This window comes from Podarcis bocagei (genome assembly GCF_964188305.1).
Source record: "Podarcis bocagei genome assembly, chromosome: 4".
Lineage (NCBI taxonomy): Eukaryota > Metazoa > Chordata > Lepidosauria > Squamata > Lacertidae > Podarcis > Podarcis bocagei.
The window spans coordinates 64,924,508-64,944,985 of record NC_138128.1 but is presented as its reverse complement, the minus strand read 5'-3'; the positions used below and the strand labels follow the sequence as shown (position 1 = coordinate 64,944,985).

The window sequence follows — 20,478 nt, the reverse complement described above, 5'->3', positions numbered from 1 at the left end:
TTTCTTCCAGTCTTCCTCCACCGTCTCTTTTCCTTGGTCTCGGATTCTGCTGGTCATCTCAGCTAGTCCCATGTAGTCAATCACCTTCGTCTGCCATTCTTCCAGTGTGGGTAGTTCTTGTGTCTTCCAATACTTTGCTATAAGGACTCTTGCTGCTGTTGTGGCGTACATAAAAAAAGTTCTGTCTTTCTTTAACACCAGTTGGCCAACCACGCCCAGGAGAAAAGCCTCTGGTTTCTTAAGAAAGGTATACTTAAATACCTTTTTCATTTCATTATAAATCATCTCCCAGAAGTCCTTAATCCTTGGGCAAGTCCACCAGAGGTGAAAGAATGTACCTTCAGTTTCCTTACATTTCCAACATTTATTATCAGGCAGATGGTAGATCTTTGCTAGCTTGACTGGTGTCATGTACCACCTATAAATCATTTTCATAATATTCTCTCTTAAGGCCCTGAAGGCAGGTTTAAGGCTTAAAGTTACAAACTTATACTAACAGGTTTATCCCATAAAGAAGATGACCTGGAGGACTGCTTGGCTGGCAGCTAGCAGTTCATTCCAGGAAGTTCGCAGGATGAAAAGAAGATGGAAAAGAGAGAGAGAGTGGCAGCATGCCTTGTCGTTTTAACAGGTCTGGAAAGGTCACGCCCATCCACATGCAAGGAAGGATGCTCCAGGCCAAGAGGAACAGGAAGTTTCGCCTGGCTGGACCAAACATTCCTTTGCATGTCCACTATAGCAAAACAAGGAATGTTGTACTTGACTGCTCTCAGTGGATTACATCCCACAGCAGCAACCTTAAAATTTCTTCATGGCCAGGGACCCACATACCCTCTTCACACAGAAGTACAGCCACTGCAAATTTTCTGCAAGGTGGGGCTCTATTCCACATGCCTACACTGCATGCGGGGACACCATGTAGGGCCTTGACTGAACTGTACAAAGGTTAAAAAAAAGATTTATCCCATTGCAGTTTAACACTGCCCTATTTTCTTAGCTTTTTGAGTAGGACGCAAAACTCCTCTCCCAGTAAGCCTATGGGCATTTACAGTAGCAGAGTGTGGCCTTATGTTCCTCCTGCTGTAGATTATTTAGAAATATTACAATCAATGAGTATTCATGATATTTTCATTTTAACTGTGTTATTATTTTTTGTTGAATGTCAGCTTAAGCAATGAAGGGGCAGTGCACAAATGCTTAAAAGAAAGAAATGTAAACAAAGTATGCTACTCAACCAGAATGATTAAAGGATGGATATATTGTCCAGCCATTCCAATGCAATCTTAGAGGCGAAATCAGGTTTCCAATACACATTTCTGATTGAGAATATGGATTAGTATGGCATCGCAGCTGCTTTGGAATAGCAGTGAGTAAAAGGGAATGAATCTTTGCTGCATCTTCACATGTGTGCACCCATGAGGGTCTCCTGCCCTATTTCTACATTAAAATTTTTAAAAATCAGCATGAAAATTCATCTTTCAAATAAGTATTTTTTTTTCAAAAATCTGCATTTCCAAACAAATTTTGCTTAAAAAAAAAGCATTATTAGTTGTTGTTTTTTAAGCTGCATTTTGAACCAAAAGTAGAAACTATGAAGATTTGGAAAATGCAAGCTGAGGTGGGATCTGGGGTGGGAATCCTACTGTTTATGACTCAAGGAACATTTCTACCCTGGCACTGCCCAGTGCACCAGCACTCAACTACTATCTTCCCTGAACACCACTGGACAGTGTACCCCAAAATAGCACAGAAACAAGAATTCTGCATAGACCCCACAACATCACACACAGTTAGGTTTTTATATGGAGTACTTCTGTCACTGTGCCCAAGTTGAGGTAATCAGCTAAGATACAACCTCTCCCATACAGGGTGTGATGTCATCTGCAGCCTCAGAAACAATACTGACATCATAATTAAAGATGCTGACAAAGGAGCTGCCGTCATCACTATCAACAAATTGGGACTATAAAAGAAGGCGAGACGCAACTTTCCAATACCATTCTTCTACAGTCCCCTATTTTTAGCTCTCATTAAGAAAGTACAGTTGGTACTAATCTGAATGGTAGATTTTGGAGGAGTCACTGGGCTATCAGGTTGGTCTTAGGATATGCCTTGATGATGAAGCAGGAAAAGAAAACTCTTCCAGGAAGTAATTAGCTGCCAATCAGTTTTACAGACCCTCCAAGATCGACAGTCAATGGAGTCAACACAATAAGGGTAAGTAAAATAACACAAAACTCGCGTCCCAGTAAGGGTGGGGGACTTGTGAACATTCCAACACAAACTTATAGACCATTGCAGTCCCCACTAGGACAAAGTCCTAATAGCCCAGTGAACCCTCCTAAATCTACTGTTCAGGTAAGTACCAACTATACTATTTCAGGAGGGTGTTGCTGGATTATTGGGTTGGGATGTTCCACACAGCAAACCCAATTAGAGTGGATCCCAGCTGCAATGGAGAGTAAGGCAGAAGGACTTGGTGCAAGACCATACAGCCAAAAAGCAGCCTCTGCTGAGGCATAAGCTCCATCTTATGACTTCCCCTTGTGAATGTAGCTAGGGACAGCCAACTGGCTGCCCAACAGATATCAATCAAAGGGTTGTTAGCAAAGAAAGCTGTCAAAGTGGCTGCCACTCTAGTAGGATGAGCTGTAAAGATGGTTGATGAACCATCTTTGTTTCATCAAAGAAGATGGTTGGAGAAGCTTCAAAGCTCCATATTCCACCACAATACAAGCTTTAAGCCACCTAGATAAGGTGGAGGAGCTAACCATTTTGCCCAAGGAAGTGTGGTGAAAGGAAATAAATAAGAAATCAGTTAATCTACACACTTTAGTCCTTGGGTGCACACCTCACATCTAATGAGTGCCAGGCCTTTTCCAATGGGTGAGCAGGGTTGGGACAAAACGTAGGGGAAACCAACTCTTGCTGAACATGGAATCTCAACAGAACTTTGGGTAGAAAGGAGGGGATGACTCTGTCCTTGTGGAAAACACATAAATGCTTTGCTACAGATAACGTCCCCAACACCAACACACTATGAGTGGAAGGGACAGCTATTAGAAAGAGTTCATTCTCCTGTGCACCTTCCAATGTGATCTGTGCCATCATCTGTCAACATTGCCTTTCTACATAAGACAAACAGGTCAGCCTCTATTTAAAAAATAAATGCACATAAATCTGACATCATAAACCACAACATTAGAAAGCTGGATGGAGCAGGCAGCATTTTAACCACCATGGACACTCTGAAAGTGAGCATCTTGGAACAAAACAATTTCAAAGAAAGTCTGCAACATAAAACTGCTTAATTAGAATACATCAAGAGGTTCAAATGTGGTCATTTGTGAACTGAACCTAGACAAACTCTTTTTAGCATATTATATATGTTAATTGGTTCCACAATATGTGATATCAACAACTGTTTTGTGAATTATCACTGTGAATTAGGCAATTACCGCTCTGCACTTTTCTGCATATCATTTCCCTCTGACCTCACTATTTACAATTTCCCCACTCCCTGCCATCCATGTGTATATGTATACTTGTAATTCGGGGTACATATGCATCTGATGGAGTGGAGTGTAATCCACTGAAGCTTATGCCATAATACATTTGTTAGTCTTTAACATGCCACAAGATGCTTCATTGCTTTTTGCTGCAAGGAGCCAACATGGCTATCCCACTGGCAATTGAATTAATATCTTCAGCAACTGAATTAATATCTTCTAACACTTTCTGGTCTCATTATCATCATCACAAGCTGTGACCATCATCACAAGCTGTGGTCTTTCCTTACCATTTGTTTCTTCACTGGCATCCCCAAGATTCTTAGGTTTATTTTGGCTCTGAAATGTGTTGCCACAGTATTTTGTTTCTTTCATGCTGTAAATAGAGAGACGGGGTGGTGAGATAGTTGAATACACAGAGACATGCAGGAAAGATTTGTTAGGGAGAAAAGCTCAAATAGGAGGTTCAAAGGGCCTGAAGCTTTTAAAAACAATTTCATTCAGGTTTTCTTGTTATGCAGCACACAACAAAAGTAAAGGAAACAAGACCTCGGAGACCTAAACTAGCACTCCACGTGAATTGTTTTGGACCAGGCCGCAGAGTCTTCTGCAATGTACCATAATAATAAAAACAAAAATTAAACAAAAGTCTGGCAGACAGGTCGATGTGCAGAGTTTCCATAAAACAGAAGGTTTGAAAACCACTCCACTAGTATACAATGACATTGGACAAGGTACAGTGGTTGTGAAATTTCCTCTGTTGTTCTTTCTTTCACCCAAAGAAGCGTGCAATATAAATTCCAGAGACATTCCTAGCTTTCTCCTCAATAGTCAATCCACAACACATTTTCAGTTATGTCTATAAAAGATGTTCTGAACACAGTAATACCTGATAAAAATGTGAAAATACTTCTTTTAGAAACTATATTAACACCACCCCAACACACACACATTTCTCTCTTTTATACAAAAAACCATTTTCCAAAACATTGCCAACAGGGAATAGACACCAGTATATTATCAGACTTCATTAAAGCCTCCTATGTACCACATTAGTCATGAGATACATTAAGCAAAACTAGAGGCATTCATGATATAAATTGTTATGAAATGCCAACCATATGTTTTGAGTCATCGTCTTTTTCTTTTTGCACTCAACACCGAAATTAAGAAATATCTTCATTATATTCTTAATGAAGTTTTAAAGTTAGATACACTATAACCAGGCTCTAGAGAACAAACTGCATAGTGTGAACAAGAGAGATTCCATCTTGATTGCACGGCAGCTTGCAGTCACAACTTCTGAGTGGTTTATAGCCTCTCATGGGTTTATTCATTTTTACATCAGCACAGTCATGTTTATGTCCATACAGATATACCAGCCAATTCAAGCTCCTGCATAATTCTTAAATGCTAAAATCCTTTCCTTTTTAAAAATGCATTTCCCACTTGGTTAAGTTTCCCTGACTTAATAATTAGATGAAATGTCAGGATCCGACCCAGGAATGGTAGTTTAGGAGTCAATGTCAAAAGCCAAGGAAGTTCATAGAATCACAGAACTGTAGAGTTCAAATGCGCTCCGATAGTCATCTAGTCCAACCCCCTGAAATGTAGGAATGTCAACTACATCATCCATGGCAGATGGCCAGCCAACATTTGCTTAAAAACCTCCAAGAAAGAAGAGCCCGCCCACCACCCCCTGAAGCAGTCTGTTCCACTGTCAGACAGAAAGTTCTTCTTGATTAATTGGAATCGCCTTTCTTGAACCTTGAATCCATTGGTTTGAGTCCTACCCTTCAGAGCAGGAGAAACCAAACTTGGTCCATCTTCCTTGTGACATCTCCTCTCAGTTTCCTCTGTCCCAGGCTAAACATACTCAGTTTCCTCAACCATTAGATCAATGAAGAAGTTCTAGAGCAGTGTTTCCCAACCACTGTTCCGCGGCACACTAGTGTGCCGCGAGATGTTGCCTGGTGTGCCGCGAGATGTTGCCTGGAGGGAGGCGGGCGAGTCGTGCGGTGAGAGGCGGGGCGGCGGCGGCGAGGAGAGGCCGCCCAGCGCGGGGCTCTCGCCGTCTGCCTGCCTGGCTGCCTGCGAGCTCGGCGGGCAGCGCCTCCGTCCGCAGCGCCCGCCTCGCGGCTCTCATTCCCTGCCCCTGCCAAAGCTCACCCAGCCAAGCCGCGCTCTCCTTCCTGCCTCGCTTTGCTGCCTCCTCCCCCCCACCCCCAAAGCTTGGAGGTTCCCCGGCAAGGGGGAGGGAAAAAAATTGAAACTTACACTTTCGTGCATCCCTCCCGGCGTGACGCTGCGCGCTGACGTCACGGGGCTGTAATGGTGGTGTGCCTCGAGATTTTTTTCATCAAACAAGTGTGCCTTTGCCCAAAAAAGGTTGGGAAACACTGTTCTAGAGAGTTCCAGTGCCTCATTCAGAACTCAAGCCAGAGAACAAACACCAACACATATTCTAACAGATAACAGAAGAGTCACTTACCTTGCAAATATAACAGTTTTACCATTTGCTGCATCATACAGTTTTGCTAGTAGTTTTTCTTCCCAGAAAAGGCCGCAAAATTTTTCGGAGATTGCATTACAGAAAGTTTTATATTTGAGATCCTTTAAGCTGTAAATATATTTACCTGGTTCAAGACATTTTAAAAAATGTGAATTAAATCGGGACGGGGGAGACAGCAAATCTTTTACGTGGTTATAAATATGTTTTGTGAAGCTATGTTGGGCAAAGAAGCTTTGTTGATTTTAATATTGTATTTTTAAATGGTTGCAACCCACCCTAGGACTCATGGTGAAGAGAAGAGAAGAAATTGAATAAATAACAAGTTATTGTTCCTTTGATCAAGGGAATGTCCAAAGCACTTGAATTTTGATTTAAAATGAAATATGGGGGGGAAATACCCCAACCAATTAAGGTATAGGGCTAAGTAAACAATCTGTCACTGGGAAAATATAGTTCACCCAAATTTGTATGTCTATTGCAGTGTGAAGTATCACATATGAATGGCTGCACCAATTATCGCAGCAACCGACTGGCTACATTACTGATTATAAGTGACCTATTCTCTCCTGCATGCCTGCAACATTTTGTGAACATATTTTAAGGAGGGGACAAGCTCAAAGACCGATCTCATGGTAAATGACCCTGGGACTGCTTACCATGTCTCAGGGTAACCTACTTACAAGGTTGTTGGGAGGATAAAATCATGTAACACCTGTATTGAAAGACCTACATTGGCTCCCAGTATGCTTCTAAGCAAAATTCAAAGTGTTGGTGGTGACCTTCAAAGCCCTAAACGGCCTCGGCCCAGTATACCTGAAGGAGCGTCTCCACCCTCATTGTTCAACCCAGACACTGAGGTCCAGCTCCAAGGGCCTTCTGGCGGTTCCCTCACCGCGAGAAACGAAGTTACAGGGAACCAGACAGAGGGCCTTCTTGATGGTGGCGCCCACCCTGTGGAATGCCCTCCAATCAAGCAACTATCTGACGTTTAGAAGACATCTGAATGCAGCCCTGTTTAGGGAAGTTTTTAATGACTTATGTTTTAATGTATTTTTAATCTTTTGTTGGAAGCTGCCCAGAGTGGCTGGGGAAATGCAGCCAGATGGGCGGGTTATAAATATTAATTATTATTATTATTATTATTATTATTATTATTATTATTATCTTAAGTTCCTTGAAGGAAGGGCAGGATACAAATGTATATAAATAAAACAAGAGCTTCAAAAATTCTTATCTAGAATAAGCTTTCCCCTTTACACAGATGAAATCAGATAAAGGAAGAAATCAGAACCACTGGAACTATTCAGGTCATATTAAAAACAAAAACCACTTTCAATGGTACAGGAGAACTCTTGGGATCTGCACATGCCAACTTTAATTAAAAATAACCATCAAGACCATGCCTTGCACAAAGCCACCAGAATCTCTATTTGAGCATGGTCTAGAATATATTTTTGCATCTATGATGTGATTTTCCAAGTATTAAATGCCTACCTATGGCCAGAGCTTCAACTGTGTTCATCAGATGACTACCAGATGCAAACTCTTCTTGGATAAGATGCACCACTTTCTTCAAGAAATTTTCGTTTATCCCATTATTATGGAGAGAGGTTTCCAGGTTCAGTGAACAAGGAGGACTTGATTCCCCAGAGGCAAGCGACGAGTGATTTGATAAAGGGTCATTATTCCTTGCATCTGTATTGCATTCCTCACAAAACGTTAGGGACAGATTCTTTTCAGGATACCTGGTTTCAGGCTCTTTGTTAACTGTAGTTAGGGGTAAACTATTAATCTTCAGTTTCATGTCCAGACATTCATGCCGTGCGTTACTAGTCTCGCAATTCCTCAGATGGTTCGTGGGTGAAGTGCTTTGCAACGCTTTGTCAACATCATAGTTCACTATAGAATCCGAAAGGAGGACGTGTAAACTGGGACAACAACTGTAAGCTGTTTTTGAATGAAGAGGCTTATTCGGTATTTGCTCTGATATAGCAATCTGGACTGGTACGAGGGTTAACACCCTTGTGACTGGGTCCTGCTTCAAAAGGAAATTGTTTATAAAAGCCATACTAGAAGACACGGTGCACTTAGGATCGCTTGAGGAAGGACACTTCCCTTGAGAAGGACATGAGGCTTCAGAGAATAAGGGTAATTTTGCCATGCCTGAGCTAGCACTGTTTGTTTTTGGCTCCTCTGCACCAGTCGGAAGTGATGCTTCCAATCCTTGTTTATCCTGCTCCAGAATACCAGATGTAGTAACGCAGGCTGCTGGCAAATCAGAGTCCTCATCCATCTTGCTTTCAGAATCAATATTTAAACGTACTGAATTTTTAAAATCCACAGGCACACCACTTTCCATAGTCATTCCACATTGTATCACTGAGGATGCAGCAGTACCTCTGAAAAACAAGATATTTTATGCAAAACAGTTGCAGGAATTTGACACATCACACTGACCCATCCACAATCTGCTGTACTCTTACCTTCCACACCGAAGTCTTCTTAATACAGTCATACCTCATGTTACGTCCACTTCATGTTACGTTCTTTCAGGTTACGTCCCGTGGCGACCCGGAAGTACCAGAAAGGGTTACTTCCGGATTTTGCCACTCATGCAGAAGTGCAAAATGACGTCATGCACATATGCAGAAGCGGCGAATCGCAACCCGCATGTGCACAGACATGCCGCTGCGGGTTGCATTCTTTTCATGTTGCGGACGGGCTTCCAGAACGGATCCCGTTCGCAACCAGAGGTACCACTGTAACTGTTTCTGTGTTTCAGTGACAACTCTGAACGTATCTACTCTGAATCCCCTCCCTAGTTCCTGTTTAATCTTTGTTGTTATTTGCCCTATATATGGCTAAGAAAAGACATAATAGAGGTTTGTAGAATTTTAACTTGCATGGAGAGACAGAACAATGTTTCTTTCCCAATATAACCATCAAGCTAATTCAATCAATTTTATTGGTAGTAGGTTTAGAACATATAAAAGATTTTTCCCCCCTCACAGAATGAATAATCTTACAATTAATTACCAAAATGTAATGATGGATACCAGCCTCAATGACTCTTAATAGGTGCATCAATAGCTATTAGGCATGGCAGTTAAGATGAAATGCTGCTTTCCTTTTTAATACGGATGTAAGAGAAAATTGTTTCAAGGTGATATCAACAAGGTACATTACTTCTCACCCATTAAGCAAAATAAAAATCACTGTTTGAGTCTGAAGAGTTAGAAACAGCCAAAACAATGAAAGGAGGGTTTTTTTTGTAGTAGGAATGGCCCACTATAAGAGTACTGGGGGAAGGGTGGGAGTAATAATTCTACTGCAAATAATTCTTAAAATTATACCTGTGGGAGATTTTGCAGTCAAACCTAACAAGGCATGTCTATGCTAGTTAGTAAATGAAGTGGTTAAGGACCACAGAACTGTAAATTGCTAGAGAAGACTCGGCTAGGTCATGCTCCCTCAGCTTCAGGGAGGGAGGATTAAGGGTTGTTTCCTGTTTCCACACCCCTCTTGTTCGAACCATGTAACTGACCAGAGGCATGAGGCTGGAACTCCCAAGCTCCAGAAACCAATTTTGAAAACCATCTTTTGTATTTTTGTACTCAGTAAGTTTTTACCTGTGTTGTTTCTGCTACAGCACTGAATGATGCATGAGTGACCTATGATTGCTGTAAGTAAAATATTTAAACTTACTTAAGTTTGTGGTCTTTTCACTGAGAGGGGATAGAAGTGTGGGAATCACATTGTGAGTGTTTAATACTGGGATATTTAAAGGTCTAGCACCCTAAATTGCCTGCGGTTTGCATCTGATGTCAAAACTACTGGTGTGGTATTTTTGCTATAAATAAGGCACTGTTTCAATTTATGGCATTAAAATGAAATGAAATTCCTCTTCCGACCAAGTATAGCCTCGAAGACATGTTAGCAAAATGGAAATTCCATATGACGGTACCACAGCTATTGCAAATGCCAAGGATGGACATCTGACTTGCCTCCGTGGGCAATCTGAATGATTCTTGGTCTGATCTAGTAATCCTTATGCTCTTATTATACTAGAAAAAGCAGGAAATCTACATGGCGCCTTGCTGAAAAATGATGTTCAGAACACCAAACCAAGCCAAAATGGCTTCATCTCAGTCAAAAAGAAGGAAGAATATTAAAACAATACTAAAATCTCATTTTGCATTGCAAAATGTACTTTCTGGGCATTACATCAACACACTTACTTTTTAATATCAATGTTTTGATGTAGAATAATAGGCTTGAAATGGGTTGCTGTAGAAGTGAAAGCACTTGGCAATATGGTACTTTCTCTGTTCAAAGAAGGCTGGCAGGGGACTGGTCCTTTCACTGCTATCAGTTTGCTTTCACTGCTCATAGGTAAAAATCCTGAATATGCAACAAGGTGAAGACAAAGACAAAAGTATGCATTTAGCATAAAGGTAGGATGTACAATTGCTTACATAAGAAAAATATTTCCAACATGACTGGACACATTACCTACTAGCGTCTTCCCAAAATAAAAATGCAGGAATGCCTACAGGTATACTCACCTAAGTTTTCATCCACTGAACTTCTCTCACTTTGTAAATCAAAAGGCATGCTATCATTAAAAGAATCCGCTTCTTTGAAAGCCTAACAGCCAAAGAGTAAAAAACAAAAACACAAATGCATTATAAATTGTCTTTTAAAGCACACAGTGATAAAGACAAACATTTATTTGCTCAAGCTTTCTTCTGCTCTTTCCTGAGGGCTCAAGACACTTAATACTTCCAATTTCAAAGGAGTCAAAAGAATAAAAGCATAGAGCGAAGTCCTTGAGCCCAATGTCGTTTATATTTCTAGACCAGCCATAATTGTTCCTTCCTATTGTGAAATATTGTTGAAACTTGCTCTGGATTAATAATAGCTACATTTTCTGCACATATTCCCTGGAAGGAATGCATCACCAGGTTTGAATCCCCCCACTCCCAAAAACAAATGCACCAGAAATAAAAGGACGCGTGGAATGCGGCATTTAATTTCCCAAATGCACTGGGAGGTTGGGGAGAAGTCGAATAAGCAATTGTAGGTCACTAGTACACTTCTTGGTCATTTGAGTCAACTGGCAGACAAAATGGCCGTTGTCAAAGTCTAAGGCTACCCTAAAACCACTGAGGGTACTTATCCTATAAAAGGCTAAGCATCTCTTGGTCATATTCCAGCATGCTCCAATTCTGCTGCCATAGCAACAAGCAAGAAAAGCAAAGAGGGAGGGTGCTGTCTTTCCAGGCACCTCTTTCCCACACATTCTTGCCATTTTTGTAGAACAAGTTCTTTAATCAGGAGAGCCACTAGCCTGGTATATCAAACTCTCTTTCTGCTCTAAAAAATACCCTTATTTGAGCCAAGCATAGCGTTATGTGGCTCCTGGGTTTTTAATTAATGGAGCTTGAACACTAGAAGCCAACGCTGACCTCATACAGTTTGACTCATACAGTTTGAAACTTGTCAGCTTCCAAAAGTACAGTATAGATTCCAGCATAATACAAGGCCAGGAAAGACTAGACAGTAGAAAGAGGTTTGAAGGAATGCAGCGCAAGAGCTACTCAGAGGACATAAGCTATTCTCATCCAGGCTTGTTTTAGAAACACATCAAAACAAACACAATTCTGTATTGGTATTATTATAATATAATATTATTTTGAGTCACAATACCAATTGCATTGGGACAGTCAGTGCATATTATACATTCATTATATACAGAGTTGTGTTTGTTTTGATTAGATTCTATTCTTTGTATAGAAACACAACACAAAACAGAGAAAATGTTAAAATATGACAGTATTCCATGTTGATGTGGGAGAAGTGGAAATAATAGTGGAGGGACAGCCAACATAAAGATTTCTAATTGGACATCTGCCACCAAGTCATGCCCCAACAGCACTGGTTTGAAAATTACTAGCTGATGAAACTTTTCCAATTGGGAGGTAGGCCAGTTTGCAGAAGAGCTACTCCCAGTATATAAAGCAGGCAGGATTCTGTAACACATGTAAAGCAGCTCCAGATATTGCAGCAAAATGTACAATGCTGACAGAAATCTTAACTTGTCCTTAATTAAGCAAGAGTTTCGTGGACAATGGAGGAGATGTGCTCCAAGATATTTGAGATATGGCACATCTTTAATGATTTTTGAACAGCCAACGCTAGTGCTTCTGTGGAGTGTTGTTATTGTAGATGTGGTTGTTAGGATTCAGGAGCAGTTTACATAAACATGAGAGAAGGTTTACACATTTACATATGGAGTTAAAAAGAAATCTTAATTACATTGATCTGTTATGTTAAATCTATTTAACCAAGACATTGCAGAAATGGGAGGTGACAGAAGAGTTTCATGGAGCCAAGTCTAGTTCTAAGAAGCTTCATGGGAATTCTCATTTATTTATTTATTCCTGAACACATGAAGGTAAATACTCATACCTGAAAGGCAGATCTGGTTAAACATGCCAGAACTTTCTTGCTGCTTATTCTTTGTTCAAGAAGATAGCTATCACATGTCTAGAAAACAGCATTTTGAAGTGTTTAGTATTAGACAGAGGATAGGTGCAAAAATTAGAAATAATTTTGCAAATAATTTTAAATTTAGGAGTATTATTTTATCACAACTAATCTGAAGTTGCTATCTTTCAATATTGTTTTTAAACAACAACAAAATGCCACACCTTGGTTCTCAATGGAGCCACTAAGGAATGAAACCGAGTACATTTATCAACTCCTTAATTTAGAGTTGTTACCGAAAAAAGAAATTTATCTTCAGTACCAGAATAATTTGCAGGAATAAAATACATTTTTACAATTTTTGAAAAAAAGAAATTGCTTAATTTAAATCACCTTAATTGCATCTGCCAGAGAAGGCCTGTCTTCTGACTTTCGTCTAGCCATATCCAGAAGAAAATTCTTCAGTTTCCTTGGCAACACTATTTTGTGATCAGGTGGGAAATTATGTTTTGCAGCTCTCCACAAAATTGCAGCAATACAGTAAATACAGACCTGTTGGAAATGGCACAGTGAATAGGCAACCAAGTCACTGGACGACTCCCACTCAGATTGAACCCTGCTCTTAAATACATATACTTAAAGCAGCCAATTTCAGGTCTCCAGCGCAAGGATGGGTATTCACTAAAAGCACAATCTACAAATGGCTGTGCTGACATTCCTTCCGGCATCGGCACAGGCAACTGAGCCAACCCCAGGCATACCTGAGGTCACGGCACAGCATAGCATAACTATGCACCTTCCTTCATGGTCACCGAAAGCATGCCACAAGCACACGTTGGTCACCACTGAGTTAGTACCACTGAATCGTCAGTTCTGAAAGTAACACAAAAGCAACCTGGAGGGAGAAAGCACTGTTGCAGTTCAAGACTTTGGAGGTATCTAAAATCCAACTAGATGTGCTGTGTAGAACAGACATAACATAGCAGAATAACACAAAGCCTCCAAAAAGAATTAAAGTGTACAAAATTAAATAGAAAGGAAAAGGTTTGCAAAACAGCATAGCTGGCTATGGGGAGAGGGAAAAGAAAAGGGAAGCTTTCTCAATGCGATGTTCACACAACGATAATGCAGACAGCAATCTGCAGCAGCAATGAATGCTCCCTGTCAATGCGTCATATATTGTTTTCAAATATACAGTGGTACTTCTGGATAAGAACTTAATTCGTTCCAGAGGTCTGTTCTTAACCTGAAACTGTTCTTAACCTGAAGCACCACTTTAGCTAATGGGGCCTCCCGCTGCCGCTGCATCGCCAGCGTGCGATTTCTGTTCTCATCCTGAGGTAAAGTTATTAACCCAAGGTACTACTTCCAGGATAGCGGAGTCTGTAACCTGAAGCGTTTGTAACCCGAGGTACCACTGTATACAATAGTTCATATTTGGGTGTAGGAGATATTGTACTCAAAGCGCTAGCTTGAGATGAGAAGCTTATGTGCAACAAATGCATATATATTGCACACAAAACATCTGATCAGCATAGGAAAATGTTCCATTAATGCTTAACCGCCATTAAGATAGCAGAACAGAAGTCAATTTCACCCATGCTCTTGGGGCCAAACTAAACTTCACATTTTGTCACATAGTTTGTGGCCACAGGGCCTTGATTAAACAAATAGCAGGCACTGGGGGCAAGGGACCCAAATCAGAAGTGTAAGGGCAGGGAAATTAACCCTTTGCCCCACTTTGGTTTCAGGCACCCTCCAGTCAGCTATTGGCAATGGAGGTCTGATTCCCATTAGAGCGACAACAAACTCAAAGGGTTAAAAAAAGCCCACCATCACCACCCATGCCATGGTCTCAGTGCAGCTCCTCTGGCTAGACCATGGGTAGGCAAACTAAGGCCCGGGGGCCGGATCCGGCCCAATCACCTTCTCAATCCAGTCCACGGACGGTCTAGGAATCCGCGCGTTTTTACATGAGTAGAATGTGTCCTTTTATTTAAAATGCATCTCTTGGTTATTTGTGGGGCATAGGAATTCGTTCATCCCCCCCCCAAAAAAAATATATAGTCCGGCTCCCCACAAGGTCTGAGGGACAGTGGACGGCTACCTGCTGAAAATGTTTGCTGACGCCTGTGCTAGACGCTGACTATTAACAAAAATGAATTGAGAAATACCACACTACATAACAAACATTAAGCCTAGTTTGGTCTTTATATTCTCCAAATGCAATTACTCTAAAATTAATCAGAACAACATATTGTGTTACCACTTGGCGATTCTTTCAAAACATCCACAAAATGATGTTAATTTGAAATGTTTTTAAAATGTAAAAACTTTACTTTGCACTATTGTTTACAGATCTCGAGTACAGTGCCACAACGTTCACTTTCAGTTTTGAGTTTGCCTCAAGCTACAGTAAATGAAGTCTAATGTCACAGCCAAAAATGTACTGCTTGAACTAGAAGCTAGAAAGCAGATGTGGCAATATTATAATTAATATTTTTTTGAAAGAGTAAAACAGGAGCAGCAAGAATCCCCAATCCATAATGGAACAAAAAGTTAAACTGCCCTTTACACACACATACACACAGAGAGATTCTGATCCAGATTGTAAGGCCCTTGCAGCAACTAATTACTTTAAAAAAAAATATTAGTAATTGTGAGAATAATGTCAAGTCTGTTTTGATACTTAAGGTGAGGGGAAGACTCTTACAATACCTTTTTAGTTGCATTAAATATTCTAGTGACTAAAGTATTGGCTAAGATAAAGGTTTGCCTAAATTTTTTTAAAGCATAAGATGGAACTATCTTGGCACCACAAGCATCCCTGCAAACCAGAAAATGTGCCCATTATTTTCTTTAAAGATGTTCTTCTATTTAACTTTTAAAGGAAACAGCCATATTTGTAACATGTCACCATACCTTTTCAGTAACATAATCCTCTTCCTCTGTCTCAGGAGCCAAATAAAACATATCATATGAGCCTAAAGTATTAAAAAAATAAAATAATCTATTTTAATCTTGGTGACAAAAATAAACAGAAATTCATAAAATTAGCAGCATGCTAAATTACCTTCACTTTCAGGTGGAACAAACTGAACACTTCCATCACTGTTAATCAAGACAGAGTCTAAACACAAGTATGCTGAAAAACAGGTATTTTAAATATTAGAACTGCTGAGAAAATAACAAAGTCTTGCTTTCATAAACTCATTTGTGGGACTGTATATATTCTAAAATAAATTATACTTGAGTCATTCAGAGATTCGTGCTACAGGGATTGTTCAGACAAAAGCAAAGCAAAATATAGCAGCAATTAAGTACATCTAAACATTGTGGGCCTCGCAGTATCACGAAAGATATCATAAGGCAGTACATAATATTCTGACATAATAATGGAAGAAAGTTTGTTAAAAACAAACAAACCTCCTTTCCCAAAAAATGAATGCGCTTCAAGACACTGGCTTGCCCCATCTTCCCTTGTAGAACAAAATCTGCCTATTTTGACTTCCTCCCTAACAAAGAGACCCATGAGTAGAAACAAATTTCCACTTGGAGATCTCTTCTTCTCAAGTTCAGGTGGGATGGGATACCCTACATACTTATATCCTTACAACAGATGATGAGCCAGCTGGCTGTCTCAATAAACTCTTAAGGATGGGAAGCAGGCACCAGGGTTTTTCCAACAGCCATTGCTCCCTGTCTGACTGCCCAGTGGTATCACAACCATCAGAAGATAACCTTCTTCTCAGCTGCCCCCACCTCTTGGCATGCCCCATAGCACTGGCCATAATTTATGAACCATAGATCAATGTGTACGTCCCAAATGCCAATCCACCTTCTCCTCACCAGGGCCCAGACACCTGTTTGCAGAAAGATGTGCCCTTAATGTCAAGATAATGAAATAAATCAGTGTAAAAAGAAGAGATTAAGGAAGACCTACCTGGATAAATTGTATAGGTTTCCATAGCAAGCAAGCATTCATGGCATAAAGCCCAGAGCTCATAGTCTTTCAGTGGTTTGTCATACTGTGTTAAGAGACGTTTCAGAAAAACAGACTGAAAACAAAATATTAAGGACAGTTAAGAGACAAAAAGCATTTCTGAAGCCAAATTCACTGATTCAAGATCATAGTTTTATTCCTTTTCCACTGGCATATGAAGAGACGTTTCCCCCACAGACAAAAATGAAATTAATAGATATATACAAAGAACCAGGAGAAACTTTAAAAAGTAACTGGTTCCACTGTAGAGCGCTCCAACTATTAGAGTGTTTAGGGAAAGTAGGGGAAATGTCTGACCATTTGCACAACGATTGGAACCTCTATTGATTAGCAAATGCTACCTAATGTATCCTGTTTAACCTCTCCAAATCTAGCAGCATTTCAAGAAGGTCTCAACTTTCGAAATAAGATTCAATTGAAATTAAACTTTGTAAAAGACAACAGAAGAGGAGAATAGGCTATTTTTGTCCTTAATAAAAACTCCAGTCTATTCTTTGCAACATGTCAGAACCTCTTCAGCTATATCTGTCATCTCTAACCTGCCTGCTCTAAAACTTGATCTACCTTGGCAGCTGTGCTTTGTACATCTTACTTTAAAAGCTTCATCAGTACTTAGAGCTCTCCTGTGAAACAAGCAAAAATGATATGGAAAGATAAGTATTTTGTGGCAAGCCTTTTATTCCCAGAATATATGAAACATCGCTAGCGAAGTTAGCAGGATATTAACTTACTGCTCCAACAAAAAGATTGGTATTACTTATATATTTCACAGAAACAGGTTGATAGCACCGAGAGCCAAACTACAAAGTCAGCAATCTCGCATGGTGTTTTCTGTTGCTGGATTCTTAAGATGTCAAGACTGTAAGAGCTCTAGCTTTAACTGCTGCCATATGACAAACAACCCCTATATTTATAAAACCAACATGCCAAGCAGAAGGCCTTACCTTTTCCCTGACCTGCTCAATTTTTAATATTCCCTTTTCTTTATACAAAAGGCAGCAGTTGACTCTCCAGTAAGACATCAGAGAGGGGTTACTGAGAAGTTTACTGAACATGAATTACATGTTACTGCAAACTCATATTGCAGCACAGGATAAACATATGTCTTTGCTGATCCACTGAGGTTAAAATTATCTGCCTTTTATGCATCCTTATAATACTGGAGCAGATGTCAAAACACTTCAGGCCTACCATCCCTTTATAGGTGAGCTGCATAAAACATAATTGTTATAAAGGGATAAATCAAAACCAAGTACTGAATTTCAGGGGTTTGTTTTTTAAATGAAACAATTCTTGTCGCTTTTCTTTAAAATACATTTGCTTTGTTCCTTTGTTTAAAAACATCAAACACAATTTTACTGCAAGACCAAATCACAGAGTAATTTTTTCAGATACTCTTTCCATGAGTACATCTGGAATGCAGGACATTTAGAACATGGTCATTTTTCGGAGGGGAAACTGTAGCTCACCTATCGCAGACCTACAATCAGCACCACCCTAAACAAATTTAAATTCCCAGGATGTTTTGGAGGGGAAACCATGTGTGCTCTAAAATGTCCAAATTGTATGGTGTAATGTGACCAAATTCCCAGTGTTGCATTTGTAGTGGGGGAGAGGCAAAGCAACCATGATTTCAGCAACAACATGCATCAGCACACTATGAGTTCACCTTTATACCCGTTACAGGTAGGTTGCTGTGTTGGTCTGCCATAGTCGAAACAAAATAAAAAAATTCCTTCCAATAGCACCTTAGAGACCAGCTAAGTTTGTTATTGGTATGAAAGCTCATACCAATAACAAACTTAGTTGGTCACTAAGGTGCTACTGGAAGGGATTTTTTTTTATTTTGTTTCACCTTTATACCAGTTTAGCTTAACTGTAGTTTAAGGTGATGCGCAAATTTTACTTCATTTTCACTTCTGTCACTTTAAAGGGTTTAAGGCCACTGGCACAAAGCAATAGAAAGAATGCACACACAAGCTGTAGCTTCCCACACTAAACACTCTAGCAATTGCATGAAAAGAGATGAGATATAAAGGCTGGAATTATGTAGGTTAGAGGAAAAAGGAGCTCCAGTCACGCTTGAATTGATAAAAGTGTTTATTTGAGAATTGCAAAGAAAAAGCCATTTAAAAGAATTCTAAAGATACAGTTTTGAAGCCAGCAGGCAAACAGGTTTGGCAATGTTTGGCAGAGAATAAAGAAAGCAAGGTTATAGCATAAAGGAAAGGCATACTAACCACTTAGGAAATGCAGAGAGGCATTATTTATGGGACAAAACAGAACACCAAAACCAATGGACTGGACTCCAATGAGCACACCAAAGTCTGCACAAGAAGGGGGATTTCTATATTCTCTAAGGTCAAGAAAATGTCACACACACAAGCACTACATTTTAAACACCACCTCCAGCACTGAGGAGAATGGGGAAAGCTCACATGGAGCTGCATGAATTGAAGTCAGCTGCAAAAGGAGCTGCATGATCAAAGTTACAAAATGATTCTTGTGCAACGTATGAGAAATGGAATCCCCAATCTTGGAAATGCATGCCACAATGGAAAAGATCATTGGTATTGCAAAGCCTTTGAAAAATTAGTGGTAATATGTAATTTGGTGGTGCGTGAGGGAAATCAGAAAGTAATGCCTATGTACCTTATGGCACCCAAAACTGTAGAATAAAGGGAAGCTAAACATGGATTGCAATAGATTTCAGTTAAAACAAAACAGGATAGCACTGCTTACTATTTCACCTTTCCCAATAAACCTCTATATAATTTCAAAAATATCCTCTTTCATGATAATACACTAAACTATTGTATCTATCTCAATATCCTTGCATCTCAACAACCTTGCATAGATATAATTTCAATTATTTCGGATGAAAGGATTAGTGACAAGAATCAGAGACGCCTGTATGTTACAAAAGATTGCTGATACCAAGTTTTAATATGCAACCTTGTAGTCTCTTGCCACAATGCAGCAGTCTCTAAAATGTCTCACACCTTCATTTGGGGCCAGATAAAACAAGTTTGCAAATGCTTCTAAAGCAATACTAGAAATTCTAGGTTTTGTTTATTTGACTCTTCCTAGCTGTGAACAATTTCTTATGCAAAATTAACCAGCAGAGAAGAAATCTAACCATAGCACTCAACATTCAAGTTTTCCTTTATGCAAGAATTACACCTCTAATATACCAAACCTTACTCAAGCTCATGCAAGTGAAACACGGGGGGGGGGGGGAGAGAGAGAACATATGCTGGAAAATTAATCTTCTCCATCTCTAAGATGGGGACTTTAACCTAAATATCTTCACACTGAATCAAACTAATTTAATTCATATATATTAGCCAAAATCAGCAAAGAATATTGAACCTACTTATGTATCTACTAATTTTTAATATCTCAATGTATGCTATGACAAAAAAGAGAGAGTGTATCATAATACACACATAAATTAATGACACTACAGCAAATATATGTTTAAACTGCTTTAAATTCCTCCACATTGCTGCTGTCATTATAAAGCAAGTCATTCAGATGGAGCCATTCACCACTATTGGTGCATTACTCTCATAAATCTTTCTTGGACAATTCACAGTGGTGGCAGGGAAGAGAGAGCAGATTGCTCAACTGCCTGGTAAGGCACTACATAAGTAGCTTGCCAAGGCCACACAACACTAACTTAGCTGCAGAAAAGAAACCAGAGAATTTTTTTTCTTACAAAACTGACTGCAAATTGAGTGACTCAGGATGATTTCTATCTGCAGATAATTACCTTTAATTTATTCTGACAAAAGTATAGTGCAATTTAAATCTATAGTACTAGTTCAATTCAATTAAAGTTAACCATACAAATGTCAAAACATCAAAGGCTCACCAACCACACACCTCAGTTCAGATCCTTACTAATTAAATCCTTTGGTAATAATGAAAGTGCTCAACTAATTGCTGCTGACTATAGTGCA

At 39.7% G+C, this 20,478-nt stretch overlaps 1 protein-coding gene across 9 annotated transcripts in view; it reads right to left on the bottom strand.

The window, feature by feature from the left end:
- Positions 1-20,478, bottom strand: part of KNDC1 (kinase non-catalytic C-lobe domain containing 1) — an 80,443-nt gene that overhangs the window by 23,240 nt on the left and 36,725 nt on the right. For all 9 annotated transcript variants that reach the window (XR_014006960.1, XM_081189442.1, XM_081189444.1 and 6 more), the window contains 10 exons: positions 16,454-16,568; positions 15,584-15,655; positions 15,433-15,494; positions 12,904-13,062; positions 12,493-12,570; positions 10,587-10,668; positions 10,260-10,422; positions 7,516-8,420; positions 6,001-6,145; positions 3,800-3,885 (listed from right to left, as the gene is read on the bottom strand). Coding sequence is in view for 8 of the 9 variants with exons in the window: in XM_081189442.1 (XP_081045568.1) it covers positions 3,800-3,885; positions 6,001-6,145; positions 7,516-8,420; positions 10,260-10,422; positions 10,587-10,668; positions 12,493-12,570; positions 12,904-13,062; positions 15,433-15,494; positions 15,584-15,655; positions 16,454-16,568 (1,867 nt within the window). In the remaining variant the exon portion in view is untranslated. The remainder of the gene's footprint in view (positions 1-3,799; positions 3,886-6,000; positions 6,146-7,515; positions 8,421-10,259; positions 10,423-10,586; positions 10,669-12,492; positions 12,571-12,903; positions 13,063-15,432; positions 15,495-15,583; positions 15,656-16,453; positions 16,569-20,478) is intronic.